Here is a 17618-nt window from a genome sequence, read left to right on the forward strand (position 1 = left end):
AGATGTTGAGTTGCATCTCTTCTCTCTCATGTTCACCCGGAGACCCCTGCATCCTTGGCTAGTAAATTACCAGCCTAAACTTCTCCACAGCAAACTGCAAGGTAAATAAATACTCTCTTTTAGAAACCTTTTTCCCAGTTAAATTGACCCCCTTGGTACTTTCATGCATTTCAAGAAGTCGGAACAGTTCACAATTGAAAACAAGCAGTCTTTAGCTCCTGCTGTGAAGGGAAATAGTCAGGCACCAGAAAGACTGTCATTTTAGCCCTGCTCTTACAAAAGAGGGTGTTACAGTAAACTTACTTATTTCACTGAAGGAGAATTCAGCAGACTTGACGGAAACCGGATGAGACAGGCACGGTAAATGGATTTTGCTGGCCGAATTGAAAGCAAAGAAACATGCATGTGCGGTGGCTGGTCAAAAATTGACTGTATCTTGCAGAAACCAGGAATGAATTAGGGACAGAGAATTAGCGAGCCCTGAAACAACATCTGTCTAGCTGTATTCAAGGTCCTGTTCACCTGTGGTATGCCTCTGATGGCAATTGAATGTAGCGAGCGGGGCGGCTCTGTTTAACTTCCTTGCTGCCTTGTAGCCCTATAGGCATGCTGGAAGGGTTGGGGTGCCTGCCTGGGGTCTGCTTGAATGGTGCTGTGGAGGTTCAGCAAGCTGCGGTGATGGTTTGGGCCTCAGGCAAGCTGAGGGGGCTTCCTCTGGATGCAGCATCCCATGTGCTTGGCACCAGCTGGTGGAGGTGGCTGGGAGCCGGTGGGGAGCTTTGGGGTAGAGCAAGGGAGAGGATGGATGTCTCCTGGTCCCTGATCCCTAGGGGAGGAGTGGTACCCAGCCCTGCTTGGGGGAGTTTCTCCAATGTTTCACCACCTTTTAGGGGGTGGATTTAGCTGCCCAGTGAGCACTGGGTGGGGATTGCAGCGGTTCATCCCCTTACCGGCACAGAGCGTTTGCTCCCTGGTCTTGCTGCAGCACTGACAGGGGCCCCTCTGATGAAGTGGGACCTATCCTGCCATGCTGACAGCTGTGTGGAGGGCCAGGCAGATCGAGTACTGGAGAGGTGTACAGGCTCTTATCTGCGACCTCTTCAACAACGGGCTCGCCGCCAGCAACACGAGAGCAAGGTTCTTGTGCTGGTGTCCTGCAGGAGTTCGTCTCGCTGAGCAAAGCTAATTGTTGCACCACTATAGCTTCCAAAAAAGGACTGATGCCGCCTTCCCTCCTGGGCTGGGGGGACTCCTTTCCTTCTGGAGATACAGAGGAGGCTCTGAGCTTCAGCCCCTGGGGGGTGACCAGGTGGGAGCTCAGCAGGGTGGTGGGCAGCACCCTTGGGTGCACTGTGCAGCCCCCCAGCCCAGTGAAGGAGCCTCAGAGCTGCCTGGGGCTCTGGTTAGTGTGTGAGGACAGCTACAGCAAAACAGCCTTTCTGGTGTTATCCTAAGGTAAATCAGCTTGGCAGGGAAGAATCCAAACGCCGGATTGAAATGTCTTCCTTAATCATATCCCAGTGTGTTCCCCTAGCAGAGGTTCTTCTTTCCTAACCAGAAGTGACATTGGCCATGTCTAATGCACAAAAGAGGGCTTTTGTGTGGCAAATCTGACCCAAAGTGTTAGGAAGGTGGGCTTGGTTCTTCCACATGGGCTGGCCTGCCTCCCCCGTAAGCACTGAGGCAGAAACATGCTTGTTAATAAAAAAAAAGTACTCTGCCTTTTACTAGTGGCTCTATTTACTTTGTTAAAGAGAAGTTATATTCTCCATCAGTATAAATCAGGAACAGTTGCCAGTGTTCTGTCCCTTGGCAGGCTGCTGAACCTCAGCTAGAGATGAAGAGCAGAGGGGCTTGAATAGGGGGCTGCAGTAACCAGGTAAAAACTAAAGAAAGACACAGGGGCTCTCAAGATTTGGGAGGATGCTTGGGTACAGGTGGCCTGGGAAGTGTTTAAGAAGTGCCTGTTTAGCATTAGAGCAGAACGTCCTACACGGTAACCCATAGAGCATTTTGATCTGTGGGCTGATAATCCAGAAATGCCTCTTGGACAGTGGGTTTGCATTTTCTATGCATTTGAAGTCAAAACACCTGGAGTTCTTCTGGATCACTGATCTTCAGTATGAGGTGCAAACTGGAGATGTGCTTGGACTCAAAGCCTTGATTACCTGGATCTTGCTTGCTGTGTTGGAAATGGCTGGACCTAGAAGCCTCTTTTTTTCTGTAGACAGATGCTGGCTGCCTCTGTGTGTTGGTTAGTGACACAGACTGCCTCAGCAGCATGGTTGGTGTTAAGGTTAAAAGGAAGTCCCATACTTCAGGATGAGGATGGGAGGGAATCAGTGTTACACTGGTCTCCATGGCAAGGGTAAACTCGGTCTATTTTCTCTTCCACCAAAGATTAAATCCTTCAGCTTGTGAGGTGTATCAGCACCACCTCAATTTTGCAGGGGTATCAGTGTCCCTCCTGTTTCCAGTGTAGCTTGGTGCCACACAGTTCTCTGTGGTCCCACTACTGCTTTGCTCTAGTCTTGCCCTGTGCCAGCCTCCCCCTTGCACCCCAGCTGGCGTGGCCAGTGCCTGGCTTTCCCCTTCCCTGCCTGCATGCTGCCTGCATCCCGCTGCCTGGCAGCAGGCACCTGGCTGCCCCCTGAAAGGAAACGGAGCTTGCTTGCCTGGGGCTCCCAGGAGGCTTGGAGGCAGACAGCGCCTTGGGGAGCTGGAGAGCTATCACTTTCCAGCTGCTGTCATATTGGCACAGGCTTGCCATGGAGCCACAGCTGCTGTGGGACTGGGGAGAGGCTCTCTGTCTCGCTGGAGGGTTTGTTTTCTCTTGGCTGGCCCTGGGTTAAAGCCTTTGACCTGATGAGGTCTGGAGAAGCTGGACTCCTTGTGAAGCATGCTATGGGAAGGGCATCTCTTATCATGGGGTGGTGGCTGCTCCTTGCAGGGTAGCAGTAGGATTTTTACCTGGCGGCAGCATACCTGGGCTCAGCAGCCTGGCAGGAGGCTGCCTGGACCCAGGGCGGTGTTTATCCAGCTGCTCCAGTGGCTTTTGTAGCATCTGCTGAGTGCTGTTCTGCTGCCAGTGCCGCGGGGTGCTGCGTGGGCTGGCAGTGCTACAGGTGTGGGGCTGTCCAGCTGTCAGGTCGTGTCCTCTCTGAGTGTCTGGCTCCTGGTCTCTCCTCCTGCACCAGAAGGACAAGCAGGGATCTGCCTCCCCCAGACACTGCGAGAGCAGGGTGTTTTCAGCGTGAACTCCCCCTGTGCCCTTCACTGGCTGAAGACATATCCTAATTTTATGTTAATGCTCTCCACATGCTTCCCTGTCCTCTAGCAGGGTTGGGGCCCCACTGCCCCACACCTCCTGATTTAGCAGCTCTTCCTCACCTCCCCATCACTCTGCTTAGATCCCCCACCCCAGCCTGGCAGTGCCGCAAGGAGGGGCATCCATCTGGGAGCTGGCACCAGACAGCAGCAGGATTAACAGAGACATTGTCTTGGTGCATCCCAGCCCGTATCAGTGCCACCTGCAGATGCCACCTCTCCTGCCAGCCAGATGCTGCCCATGGGTGCCATCTCCCATGGGCGAGCAGAGGCAGTGGCAAGCATGGGGAGGCCATCGAGTGCCTTTTAGCAGGAGGCCAAGGCTGCTTCTCGAAGCAGGGAGGACAATGAAGGCGCTGAAGCAGCCAGAGCGCGGCCGGGGGCAGAGGGGGACAGGCAGGCAAGGGGAAGCCATGCAAATGGGGACTTTGATGTGGCTGCAAGGAGCGGGGCTGGAGCATTGTTCCTATCACATCACATCAGTTTCACATTCCTCATGCAGGAGTGATCAACGCTTTCAGGGCCAGACAAAAGAGCGGGCAGATGAACAAAAGCGAGGGGGGGGGCTTTACCTACTGCAGAATAGAGGCAGAGGATGAATTGCTCTCTTGGCAAGCTATGGAGATGGGCTGGCGGTTGCTGTGCTTTAAAGCACCAGCTTAAAATTTTTCTCTTTTATTTAAAGGAGAAAAAAAAAAGGTAGGAGAAAGGGTTTCCTGTGTGCACAAGGCAGGATAAATAAGATAGCGTGACAAGTATCTGTGGTCTTCTTGCATTCCCTCGCCTGGTCTCCCCAAGTGATAACACTCAGCTTATTGCAGAGGTGCCTTGTGTCCTCTTGAGATGAGGGGCTGGCAAACATGGGTTTGACCCAGACTGCCAGGTGAGAGTACTTTTAAGGGAACCATCTCCCAAAATTAGCAATGTAAGTGGGTTTGGAAGGGGGCTGGCCACATAGAGCTGAAGACTGGGCTCTGCAGACCCATGGAGGGTGTTGGCATCAGCCCTGGTACAGGGGGAAGAGCAGTGCTGGAGGGAGCCATGGGTTGTGCCCAGTTCTCCTAAGCTGGGGTGTGAGGAGGAGGAGGAGGATGGAGGAGGTGAGGAATCACTTCATCTTTTCTGCTAGCTATTCTGGGGATCCTGCCTGTTGCTGCAGGGGAAACTTGGTGATGTCCCTTTACTGGGCTGGGCTTTGCTGAGTCTGGAGAGCAGGGATGAGGCGCGAGGCAGAATATGGCGCAGGGTGCACATGTCCACATGTGTGTGCTTCCGTGCTGCCATCTCAGCCTTTGCTGCAGCCTCAATGGCTGAGCCCAGGGTTGGTCACTGAGCGCTGGTTTTCCTCACTTGCTTTCCCATCCCTGATCCCTCCTGGCTCTTGCCTGTCACTGACCCCTCTCCTCTCTCTGAGCCTGGCGTCCCCCTTCTGCCTTCTCTGGTGTACACTGCTTTCCACTTACCTCGGAAAAAGTGCATTTAACCAGTTCTGTTTTTTTCCCTTGTATCTGCTATTGCAGTTTGCCTTTTGCCAATATTAAGTGGAACTGCATCCCTCAAGGATGCTCTAGCCTCTCTCATCCTTCTGCAGAAACCTTTCCCATGGAAGCTCAAACCTTGAGCATCGTCCCCACCTCGCAGCCATCCCCTGCTCTCCCAGCCCCATGCATGGCTCCAGCTGCCCCCCTTACCCCTGTAGCCCTGACCCACAGCCCCCTCCCCTCGCTCCAGCCCCGGGCCTCTCTGCCTGAAAGGCTGTCAATCAGGCTGAATTGTCTGGTGGTTTTGTGATGTGGAAAGACTCCCACCAAGGAGTCAAGGGCCAGGCTGAGACCTTTAAACTCGCTCCCATTTGTGTCTTAAATCAAACAGGAATCCAGGTCCTGGGATGGAGGGGGAGGTTTAAGGGGACGCAGAGGCTCAAAAGACTCTGCTTCCCCCCCTCAGTTTTCCTGGAGCCCCTTCCCCACCTGCACTGTGTGGAGGGGGGGATGTGCCCATGGCCCTGGAGTTTAGGGTTTGTTTCCCTCTGTAGCCCATTGCTCTGGGGCTGTCCCGAGAGGCTGGGGGTTGGCAGCAGTGCTTCCTTTAGTTCTGGCCCTTTGAACAAACCCTGCTGCCTGGGGTACGTGGCAGGGAGGGTGCTCCGTGCTGAGCTGGAGGGAGGGTTGAGGGATGTGCTGGGAAATGGAGGCTCTGCCCTGGGGAAGTGGAGGTTTCTGGGATCTGCTGTTGGGAGCACATGGGGCTGGGGAGGTGGGCAGAGCTGTGCTTCCAAGGTCTCTGGTCACACCAGTTTGTGGTGGCTGCTGGTGCATGGGAGGATGTGGGTGCAGAGGACAGACCTGTGGCTGACTGATGTCCTGCAGGTGGTTGCAAGGTTAAAAGCAGTGTTTTAGCCACCTCCCAAGACAGTACAAGCAAACTTGACCTTTTTGGACTGTTGCCACCGCAAAGGGGAGAGTGCCTTGGTCCCTCTCCCCGGTGTGCCTGTGTCTCTCGGTGGCTTGAATCACACAGTGCCTGTTGCTGAAGGTCATCCCCTGGTGCCCTCAGAGGTGGGGCAAAACCACAAGGCAGCATGTGAGGTGTCCTGGATTCCCCATCTGCTGCCAGAATAGGGCATCAGGGCAGGTGAGGAGGCTTAAACACCCTCTGTCTTGTCCTTGCTGTGTGCAGAGATGGGCTCAGCCTCTTGTCTACAGAGGGAAGATCATCTTGACAGGTTGATACTTCTTTTTTTTTTTTCCTCTAGAAGAGGGTTTGACAGCAGCAGAGCTAGTGCTGCCTGGTTTCCCCTGGGGTTGAGCCCCATCCCATCTCGTGGGGGTTGCTGGGAGCCCTTGACCTAGCGCTGCTGCAGAGAGGAGGGAGAACCGGGCTGGGTGGGGAATGGGCTGCTGCAGCTCAATCTCTGGCTTTCTATGCCTGCCTGTGAGCAAAGGGTTTGCTTTTCTTTTTTCTTCCAACTTCTTTCCCAAGTCCCCGTAGGTGAGAGATTTCATTTTGTCTTCCCAAGAGAAAGTTGCAAATCTCTCTTCCCCTGACCGAGCTGTGTTTTCAGGAGAAGCCTGGAGCTGCCTCAAGACGTGTACAAGCTCAGAAATGCAGTGGCTGTGTTTGTTTTTGCGTTCTGGGCAAAGTCAGGGCTGCTGCCAGTGCTAAGTAAATGCAGAACTGTCCTAATGAGTGACTGCAGTAGCCAGGACCATGCTTGCTGCCTGCGTGAAGCCAGATGGATCTATCTGGGGACTCCAACAGCAGCCTTCTTGTGACTAGCAAAGGCAGAGCCACTGGCATTTGGATTACCAGCTCTCCTGTGCTTTTAACAGAGTGCCAATGTTTGACAAAACCATTAAGTTAAATTAAGCCCTACACATTTCAAATGGATTCGGAGACTTCTGGCTGACTCGCTATTAGCAGAGCTGTCTGTTCTCCCTTTCGTCTTTCTCTTTTTTCTTTTTTTTTTTTCCCCTCCTCCTCCATTTAATTCCCTCTGATGTGTAGCTGGTTTTACTGCTGACATTTAAAAGCAAATGCTGGGACTCAAGGAGAGGCTTGGCATTGGGGATGGCAGTGCTGTGAGCACAGGCATGCCTGGTCCCACTTGTGGGCAGGGAGGATGCTTGGAAGGTGTTTGCTCAGGGCAAGCCCTGTGTCCCTCAGAGCCTGGGTTGGCCAGGGATGCTCCAGTCCTTGCAGAGCCCATGGCTGCTCTGCTCTTGCCCATTGCCAGTGTTATTCATGGCACAGGCTGTTGCTTTGCTGGCCCGTTTCCAGAGAGCAGAAAAGGATGCTCTCTGCTCTGAGGGCTTACAGCACAAGAGCAGGGGGATAGCAGAGAGGATCAGTGGGAGCAGGATCAGCAGGGTCTGTCCAAGTCACCTTGACTTGTCTCGGGCGAAAGTGAAGGGCATTAAAAAGGCACAGGGCGATGACCTTGTAAATGGATGCATGACCCAACTGCTTCCCTGTGGTGTTGGCTGCTTTGTGTCCCTGATACCGCTCTTCATGCCTGTGGGGAATCACTGGGGCTGGGGGGTGGTTGCTGGGGTCTCATTTGTACAACTGCATCTTGAGTGTGCAAGCTCTGCTAGTCAGCGCTGTGAGAAATGCTGTCAGCTTCCCCCTGCCCAATCTAATGTAGCTTTTCGTGGGGCATGAGAACTCACTGTGGCTGCTGGTGGAGGTGTTGCCCTGGATCGTATTTTGGGGGTGGGCTGTGGAGTTGAAGAGGATCAGCACAAAGCACGAGAGGGCTGGTGTGGAGCATCAGCTGACCTGTGCCACTGGGATGTGGAGGGATGGATGGCCTCTGCTTGGGGACCAAAGGCAGCTGCATCACTGCAGCTGTGCTGGAGTGTGAGTGGGGTCAGGAAAGGGGGAGAGTGATGGCATGGAGTGGGCTTAAAGGCCAGGGATAGAAAACACTGAATATTACAGTATAGGAGTGAAGGTTTTCCAAGTAGTAAATGTGCTGAGGGGGATCTGATGGGACTCCTGGACTAGGGAGAAGATACAGCAGCTGGATGGTGGACCAAAGCTGGAAATGGCTTGCTGGTGTAAGAGGCTTGCAGCACTCTTATCTGCTGCTCTGTAGTCATGGTCCGTGGAAGCACATGGTGCCAAGTGCTATTCTGGCAGACAACATCCCATGTAGCAGCTCCTGTTGCTCTGCCTGCAAGCTTCAAAATGTTAATTGCAGATGATGTGGGGACTGCAAGCTTTGGGAAGAGCTGGGCTGCACTGCTGGAGCAGCCTTCCTGCTGAGCAGGTCACTGCTCCATGCACTGAAATGCCCTCAAGCACCTCTGCTCCTGTGCACCTCTTGCCCCTTGGTCTTTGCTGCCTCAGCCCCATGTTTATCAGGTCGTTCTGAGATGTGCCCTCTTGACACACACCTTGATGCAGCTCCCCTCTTGCTCTCCCTGTTGCAGCTTGCCTGGAGAGGAGCCAGAAGCTGCTGGAGGAGAGACTTCAGCAGAGGGACAACATGGTCAGTCTGGGGTGTGCAAAACTGGAGTGTTAAACCGTGGGAAGCACCTCTGGGTGAGGACCTGGAGAAAGCTCAGCACCATGAAGCCTGTTCCCATTGACACCCAGCACCCAGTGCCTGTACCATCTCTTCCTGCTGGGTGCAACCCCCACCCCACCATCAGTGTCTTGTTTCTCTGGGTGCTCTCGTTATTTCCATGTTCATTAATGCTGATATGCTCAATTGCATCAGCTCGTTTCCAGGGACCAAGTGCAATCTTGTGCCTTCATTTGCATCCCTGCTGCCTAGCTGTTGCCCAGGCAATGCCAGGTGCTTTGACATCATTACCCAGCCGACTGGCATCCTCCCTGCCCCATTAACCTTGCTGTAATTGACTTCAAATTGAAGAAACGGGGGGCGAAAACTGTGTTGAAACGGCAACTGTTTATATCACCATGGAGCAGGGTTCTTTGTTTTTTTTGAAGGGAAAATTATGACAGTTGGTTATGGCTACAGCTAGATTTGGGAAGGGTTTCTTGCCCTCTAGGAAGCTGTGTAGTCTCTCTTGGTCTACAATATTTCCCCACCACCATCTCCTGTGGGAATGTGATGTCAAAACTAATCAGTGGTTGTCAACAGGGAAACTCGGAGGGTTTGTGGAGGGAGGGAATGGTGTTGAAGAGGCTGAGCACAGCGGGTCTCTGCAGCCTGGGAAAAGGGAGGTAAAGAGGTGGCGGGGGGGTGTGTGTCTTATTGCTGTTTTGAGCCCCTTGATGGGTGAGGAGATGCAGGAGATGATAGACTTGTGTTTGGAAGTACCCAGGGACAGGGCAGCAGACAACAACCCAGTTTGGAGCATCTGATTGCCTCTCAGGCACCGAGAAGTATCTTGTCCCCATGGGTGTGGTAAAACATTGCAGCCGTAGTGAGAGATGGGAAAGATGATGAGTGAGAGATGCTCAGCCCTGACCTGCAGCAGCCCCTGTATGACCTGAACTGGCTGGTCCTGCTCCTCCTGCATGGTATTAGGTTGAGATCTGGGCCAGCCTATATTATTCTACAGATCTGATCCTAAATGCATTCTGGTAACTAACAATATTATCCTTCTTCTTGGTTAAACTTCTTTTGTTTTTAACTGAAGTGTTGAAATAGCACAAAACTTCTCTGGAGTTTTTCCTATTTAAAAGTAGAATTGGCTTTTGTCGTGTTTTCTTTTTGCCCCATCTTGAGCCAAAGTCACTCAAACAGATGCTTCACTCCAGAATCTCGGTCACTGAATTGGCAACTTCCAACAAGCTTCACCGCACAGTTTTCTGTCAACTTGAGTCAATTTTATTTATTCACCTTCTGCTTGCACAGCACCATGGTCGCCAAGTCTTCCTGCATTTGCTCGTGACTCGTGCTGGATGTAATTTGTTAGGCTTAATTGAGCTGCCCGAGGAGAAGGGCGGTGTGAGAGTGGATGGCTGGAGACCTCGGCATCAGCTGCTTGACGGCCAAACCCAGAATAAATGGTCCTGCTCCAGCAGAGCCCCTGCACAAGGCGGGTCTGCCCAGCGCAGGCAAGTGCTGTGCTTCCCTGTGCAAGAGAGGAGTTTCCCATGTGCTTCAAAGTTGGGACAAAGGGGTGCAATACTTCAGGCTTTACTGTCCCTCATTAAGGAATTATTACTCATTATTTATTAATATTACTATTTAATTACTTATTACCTCTTACTTATTAAGAGAGGAGGTAATTATGCACTGTGTTTCTGAGCTTTCCAAAAGGCAGAGCTGAGAAACTTGTGGCAGGAGGGCTTTCTTCACATCTAGGATCTCAGCTGACCTGATCTTACCTGTCTGGTGTGGGCTGATTCTTGCATTGCTTCATCTCCTTGTCCTCTGCAAGGTGCAGGAGTCTGCACAGGGCTAAGCAAAATGGGGAGTTGTTGCTGTACAAACCTTTAAGTGGCTTGATGGGCATGGTGCTGTGTGGTGTGGGTGCGTTGTTTTTGGTGTGGGTTGTGGTGTGTTTTGTGGTGTGTTTTGTGGTTTGTGGGTGATTTTGTTGTTTTTTTTTTTTTGTAGGTGTTTCTTTTTTTTTTTTTTATGGTTGGACTTGATGATCTTACAGGTCTTTTCCAACCTTAGTGATTCTGTGATTCTGTGAAGTGCTGCTGGCATGTGGTGATGGGGAAACTGTTCACCCCCTCTCAGCAAGGAGATCTTTATTTGAGGAGAGCCCTGGGGCTGTCATTCCCAGTTGCTGTTTTAGGGGAAAAGTCTGGTGGAGGCAATTGCTGGTGCTTGTGAGTGCTGACTGTGGATTTGCACTTGGGTCTGACTGTCAGCTGGGAGAGTGTTTGGACCTTGGTTGTCAGAGTGGTTGGAGGCAGGTCAGGGCTGGAGGACGTGAAGTGTTAAGAGATCCTTGGGCTGGCGTGTGCAGCTCGAGCTGGAAGCACTGTGCCTGTGTCCCCAGCAGCTTTTCTGGGGAGCTCAGGACCCTCATACCGCAGTTGCAGTCAGTGAGCTGTGATGTGAGGGGCACAGCTCTGCCTCTGCTTCCCCTAGAGCTAACAGAGTTTAGTATCAATTAGCATCTTAATTTGTAATTAATAACTTGCTCTCTTTTTTTGAAATGGCTCGCAGCGGAGGCTGACACAAGAGGCTCGCGCAGCCTGCAACGTGCTGCTGTCAGCTGCCTAGGAGCACCCTGAGATCTGAGGACTGGGTTTGGACATGGAGGTTGTTGGAAAGCAGGAAAACAGCCCTGGCAGGGGGATGTGACACAGGCTCTCCTGGAGATGAGCCTAGGGGCTCGGAAGGCTAATGCTTTTCTGCCTTTGCATCTAGAAGTGCTGGCTGATTATCCGGGGGCAAATCTTGCTTTACTCTGTAGCACTACCATGGTTTAGTGGTGGACTTAGCAGGGTAAGGTTTACGGTTGGACTTGGTGATCTTGAAGGTCTTTTCCAACCTAAACGATGCTATGATTCTATGACTACGATGCAGGGATCCATGCTGGAGCGTTTGGGCTTGGCTTGGGTGTGCCCTGTTGAGAGGTGCAGGCAGAGCAGTCTGGGCGCTCCTCTGTCCTCCCATGCCTGCAACCCCCCTGTGACAGGGCAGCCCAGCAGTGCTGGAGGTTGTCCCTGTGTCTGGCCGGTGCTGCGAGGGGCTGGCAGGGCCATCGCTTCCCTCTGTTTGTGGGAGCTGCTCCGGCAGTGCAGGTTGTTTGGCTGGGTGGTTGCGTGTGCCCCGGAGCTGCAGTCCAGCTTGGGATCTTCCTTTCTGGGGTTGACATATGTCATCCTCCTTGCAGCTCTTGGTGGGTTTCCCTTCCCTTTCCATATGTCTTACTACTTTCCTGGCCACGCCAGCTCACGGCAGTGTGTATGGGGACTCCAGCCCGCTGAGTGTCTTTTGCACAGGGAGCAAAGATCCCTGCTGTGAAGAAATTGGGGCTTCCCTGCTGAGAGAGGCAGCCCACGGAGATGTGACCAGCCCAGGGCCACCCAGTAGGGATGAACTTGGGCTTCCTTATACCCCATGGCTACCATTGCTCTATTTGAGAGCAATGTTGCTCTCAAAGTAGCCTTCTTCATATCATCCTGCAAGGAAGAGCTTGATGTGATGATGATGATACCTCTTTTTTCCTACTCCATTCTGCTCCATGCTTCTCTGGCATGCCCACTCCATGTGAGTGGTCCAGAGGACTCCTGTCCTGTGCGTTCCTCCCATCATCTGCATGGTCTGTACCTCCTGCTTTTCTCAGCACCTCTACTAGTCAGTGTAGGGCAGAGAAGAGCTGTGGTTCTTTTTCCTGAACAACTGCTTCATTTTCTGAGAACCGCAAAAAAGTGACTAGACATGTACAGGGAGAAAAATGCTTCTATGCTTCACCTTGAAGAGGAGACGGCACGGAAAACGCAAAGTGGATATGTGCAGCCATGGGAACCATCGGAGAGCGGTGGCAGGATGCCAGTGCTGGGGGATGCTGTGCATATCCCAGGTTGGGTGGGACACTGGTGTATGAGGGGCAGCCGGGTCTTATGTCGCTCCAGCCTTGTCTTCCCTGGGTGAATGAGGTAGCTGGGTTTGAGTTGGTTTTTTTCCATTTCAAGGCTTCTCAATGCTCAGCTGTTCGAGCCAAGTGTTCCCTTTAGCATTTCAGGCTCTCTCTGTGCAGGGAGAGATTTGCATCTGAGTTGCTTGGCATTCATTTGCTGTCCAGAGGGTCTCATGTCTGGAAAGGTCTGTAGTCAGGGCAGAAGCTGAGTTAATTTGCACTGGAAGGCAGGCACGCTTTGTTTTGCATGTTGGTTTCTTCTTGCAGAAAACCCATTTGAAGTATTTGTTCTATTCTATTATTGAAGCCATGTTAGGGGGCATGGCAGCCTCCCTGCAAGGCTGGGAAAAGAGAGAGCTAGCCTGAAAGGTGAAAATTAAACCTGTGCTCTGCTATAAACAGCTATTGCACTGTTAACATGGACCCTCCTCCAGAGTTTTGATGCTCTTTGCCTGCAACTGAGGAAGAAATGCTCACCAAGACAGTCCTGGGGGAAGCAATGCAGGCTCCAGAGCTCAGTTTGCAGCTAGGTTGGATGAAGTGCTTCTAAAATTCAGGGGAAAACGGCCAGAGGGTCTTTTAATTTTAATTAGCTCATGAAATGATTAGACAAGGGCATGGCATTTTGGTACAGCTTGCCTAGGAAGAAGGACGGTTGGGAAGAGTGGCTGGGTCTGAGGGTCTTCATTACACAAAAACTTTGTTCTTCCTTACCTGGGTGCCAGACTTGGGACCTGTGGGTCAGCTATGTCCTCCCATGGTTGCTTCCTTCTGGGGTTGCCCCAGAGCCCGGTGCAAGCTCCCAGCAGCGTGCAGTGTTATCGCTCCTGGCCTGTGCATCCCAGGGAGCCGTCACCGCTGACAGCCCTGTGACCATGGGTGCAGCGGGAGGGCTCCCAACAGTCTGGGGCAGAGACACCCCAAAAGCATCTCTGTAGGGAAGGCCGCTCCAGCTGCAAACCCAGAGGAGGTGAAAACCAGGAGAGGCCATAAACACTGTTACCTATTAAGAAGCTGTCGGTGACTTGATGCTCCTCTGTGCTTTGGAGATGGCATTTGCACAGTCCCCAACTCATCCCAGCCTGGGGCTACCTCTGAGGCTCCAAATGCTCCTTTTTCATGCCTTGCAGCGACATTGTCACAGTTTTGACAGGCAGAAGGTGATCGCTGCGGACTGGCATCAGCACTTGAGCTTTGCTTCACCTGCCCTTGCACCATGTCCAGCCCAGGAGGGAGCTGGGAGAGGCACCCGTCGGTGGAGCCAGGGCTCTGCCGCCCGCGGAGGGGCTGGTACCAGTGGAGAGCCGGCTGTGGGCTGCACAGGGTTAAGCAGACATTGGCAGAAAACAGGAAGAGAGGACAAAAGCAAGTCTGCTGTAATTATGTAGCATTTATTATTAATACGCTGGAATTGCTGGAAGCAGCCTCTGTAATGTGAATACTGATACAGAGGTTCAGAAGACAATTTAGCTCTCATCTGTCTGTTTATTAGCTCCCTCAGCTCTGGCAGGCAACGAACTAAAGCCTCATTTGCTACTGCCTTGTTGCACCCCCTCCTTCTCTCCCCAAACTCCTTGTTGTTTCCGTAAAGAAACCTGTTCTTTGTTCGCCCTCCTGCCAGGCGCCACAGCAATGCGCGGCGTGATCCCGGATGGCGAAGCGGACTTGAATCCTTGACCCAAGCCTGCCTGTTTGCAAGGCAGGGCCCAAAGCTTGACACTGGGCTCTGCAGAGCCGTTGCCTTCCCGAGAGCAGCACAGCCATGGCTGGTGCTGGCTTGGGATGTCCCAGCTCCCGGGGCACAGAGGTGCTCATCCTCGGGGCAGCGGCTTTAGCAAGAGCCATTGCATGGGCTGGCGCAGCTTGGGGTCCCCGCTTCATAGCAGGGTTGTGATGAGGGGAGAGGGCAGGGAAGCTATGTGTTGCTTTAGGAAGCTGGCTAGGAAATAATTAAAGGCTGCTGGGGTAGAGAGAGCAAGAAGAAGTTAAACCAGCTGTCAGGGGGTGCAACAGGTTTCTTTTTTTTTTTTTCCATGGCTTGGTAAGATCTGTCATGCTAGCTTCTGTCCAAGTTTCTGAGCTTCAGCCTGGGTTTTTTCTGCATATCCCAAGCATGTAGGACATCCATTCCCATATGTATTATACAGTAGTTTAAAGAGGATTAAGACAATAGCTAATCTAAATGATGAATGATGTCGATTGCTCAGCCTCTGAGCCACCGGGGTTTTTCCTGCACACAGATTAGTCAGCTCAGTAGCTAAATATTGGGGCAAACAGTATAAATCCATGCAGATAAGCCTCTCTGGCTTGAATAGGATAGAAGGATTTCGAAATGGGCTTCGACACCGCTCTGCGTCTTGTCACAGTGTCTGTGGCCACGTCGCTGACACGACGGATGGGGAAGGAGGCCTGATGGCTGCTGATGCACAGCCCGGCTGTCTGAGGAAATAAAGCCTCCACCGCTTCTCGGTCGATGCCCTTATCAGATACAGATGGTGGCAGGAGAGGGAGGGGATCAATGCCGCTCGCCTCCCTGCCACTGGAGCCAGCTGTTTGCTTGTTGAGCCTGGGGGGGCCTGACCCAGCCTAGGAGACAGCAGCCTACAGCGGGATAACGTGGGCTGGTGGAGTTTTACTTGCATGAACAGGCTGGTGTGGCTGGTACCTGCCTTCTGTCCCAGCATCAGCGCTGGGACGGTGCTGGCAGCCCCCGGGGACCATCACCGGTAGGAGAGAGCTTGTACTGGCATGGGGTTGACAGTGGGGTTTTCTTAAGCTTTGAAGCAGAAGGGTTTAAATCTTTTATTTATATGTCTGGTCGAGTCTGTCAGAGTTGTGTCAAGTATTTTTGACAAGCAAAAATGCCATTTGCTTCAGCTTAATGAAAAATGATTTTCTTTTTTTTCCCCAGGAACTGAAAGAATTGTAGTTTCAATTGCAAACCCAAAAAGCTCCTCAGGAAATAAAAGACCCCATAGAACAAAACCAAAAAACCTTCCGATAGTTGTGAGAGTTGGCTGTTAGAAGAGACTCTTGGTTGGTGTTTTGGGTCTGTGTAAAATGAGGGTCTGGAGAGCATTCAATCATATGGTATCTCCTTTTATGAAGCTTTCTGGGCATATCATTTTAATGACGTTTAACGGCACTGATTTCTTCATCTTAACTGAGTGTGTCTTTTCCCAGTCCCACATAATTTTAATTCGTTCCTCTTATGAGAAGTATGAAAGCCGGGACTGGCTTGACTCAATGCAGATGAAGAGCTGTCCTGGTGATTGTCTCGTCCCTCCCGGTGGGGATGCAATCCTCCCAGTATCTGGCTGTCGAAGGCTGAGGGTTGTGTTGAGGCAAAGCTTGCATCAGCACCAGGATTTGTCAGAGGACCTGTTCTTGAATTTTCCCTGCTCCTCTTTGAAGTCATTTGTGTTCTGACACTTAGCAAGGACCTCTGAACATCACGGTTTGGCCAACACAGTGTGTATAGCCTGAGGTCCTGCGGCTAAGTCCTGTCTACTCCTTCTTCCTTTTCCCTCTTCCCGGGCTGAAAAGTCTTGGTGTGCTTGGTGTGCCCTGATGCAGAAGCTGTTTTGTTCCCCTTCCCCTGTGGGTTTCTTGTGGTCTCACTACTCCCCTTCTGAGGTGTGAGGGCCAGAGTTGTGTGTGGTGTCCAAGTGACCGTTGCATAGTAGATTTGTACGGTTTGGGGCAGAGGGGTGCTGGACTGTGTGGCATAGCTCATCTAGTCTCCAGGACACAGGCACAACCTCTGCTCAGAAATGCAGGGTGGATCTGTGTCTGGATTTTATCTGGTCTCCTCATTGAGTGAGATGTGGATTAAAATTCAGCCTGGCTCATGGTTGGCTGTGGAGAAGGACTGGGTGCACAGCTGGTGCTGCACATTGAACCCCCCCAGCTGGCTGGGTGGCATGGGGCTGAGACACAGGATGCTGCAGGGATGGGAAAAAAAGTCTTTTTTTTTTTTTTTTTTTCCTTTTAGTTCCCCCCAGCCCAAGATTCAGGCAAGGCTGGCTTTGCCTGAGCCCTCCTCTTTGGGGACCGATCTCCCTTCTCCATAACTTAATCCAGTGCTCAGCAAGGGAGACCCTTGCTTAGGTACCAGCTGGGGGAAGGGTGAGGCAGTGGGACAAGCCTACAAACACTCACCACTCATCCAGCAGCTGGAATGTTTGTCTTGTGCATCCTGAGTCCGGATCAGGCTGTGTCACAGCCTGGTCCCCTGCCTTGCATTGCATCCCCTGGGAGCTGTCAGGAGGCTGCCTGAGCTGTGCGGTAACATGGGTCTCGGGGATGCAAGCAAGGTCAGATGTCTGCTCAGAAATGAGATTGGCGATGATGCCACCAGTGCTGACAAATGTCCTGTCGTTAATCTCTGACTCACGGCAGCGGAGAGGGCAGTGGTGGAAGAAACCCATGAGGTCACTCGCAGCCTCTCTCCCTAGGGAGCTGCACACAACTTCTACCCTCAACCTTTCCGGGTGGGGTGGGCGCCTATCCCCAGGGATGGCGTGTCTCTTCCTACACGCCTGCCCTGAGTGTGTTTGTGTGCAGGCGAAGGTGCATGGCGTAACTCCAGTCCAGCTCCAGTCAAGCTCCTAAGCATCTGGGAATCAGCCCCATGGTGCGGATGGTGTGAGCCCTGCAGCCCCTGTTGGGGACGGGATTCTGGCGAGTGGCATAGCTCTGGCACGGCAGTGGCACAAGCAGGATGAAGGCTGAAACAAAACTTGTGTTATCAGTGTGTTGCCATACTGTTGTGACACACGAGGTGCTGTGCTGTGCTCCTGGGAGCTGGGGGTGACCAGATCTGGGATGCTGGAACCCTGGCTGTGCTCCCCTGTGCCAGGGCATTGCCTGGGGCCAGCTCTGCTGGGTGCTCAGCCCTCTCGCAGAGCAGCCTTAACATCCTCTCTTGCTTTTTGAGTCTCCTTCCATGCATTTTATAGAAAGTAGGCCTTTCCTCAGTTGCAAAAGTCTTGTTGGAGGTTATAGCCAAAACAGTCAGGACCTCCTCTGGTACTGGGTGGTGGTGGAGATGCTGCGCCCACTGCTCAGCCATGCTGGGGAGCTGCGCAGGGCTGAGCTGCATTTCGGGGCCGCTGTTGATGCTACAAACACAAGCTTTGCGTATGTGGGGGGAACAGGTAACTTTCTCCTCTGAATTATTTGGGGTTTTTTAAAATCTCTTTCAGGAGGAGAGGGGACAGTTATTCCACCTCTGACTCCCTCCAGACACTTCAGCCCCTCAGC

The 17618-nt window shown here is 52.4% G+C and overlaps 1 protein-coding gene across 2 annotated transcripts in view; it reads left to right on the forward strand.

The window, feature by feature from the left end:
• The window catches only part of CNTFR (ciliary neurotrophic factor receptor), a 210336-nt gene that overhangs the window by 33105 nt on the left and 159613 nt on the right, over window positions 1–17618 (forward strand). The window contains exon 2 of one of the 2 annotated variants that reach the window (XM_059834224.1): window positions 839–862. The exons of the other annotated variant lie outside the window; for it this stretch is intronic. Coding sequence (XP_059690207.1) covers window positions 839–862 — 24 coding nt within the window. The remainder of the gene's footprint in view (window positions 1–838; window positions 863–17618) is intronic. 2 annotated transcript variants of the gene reach the window in all.

Source organism: Gavia stellata, chromosome Z (assembly GCF_030936135.1).
Source record: "Gavia stellata isolate bGavSte3 chromosome Z, bGavSte3.hap2, whole genome shotgun sequence".
NCBI lineage: Eukaryota > Metazoa > Chordata > Aves > Gaviiformes > Gaviidae > Gavia > Gavia stellata.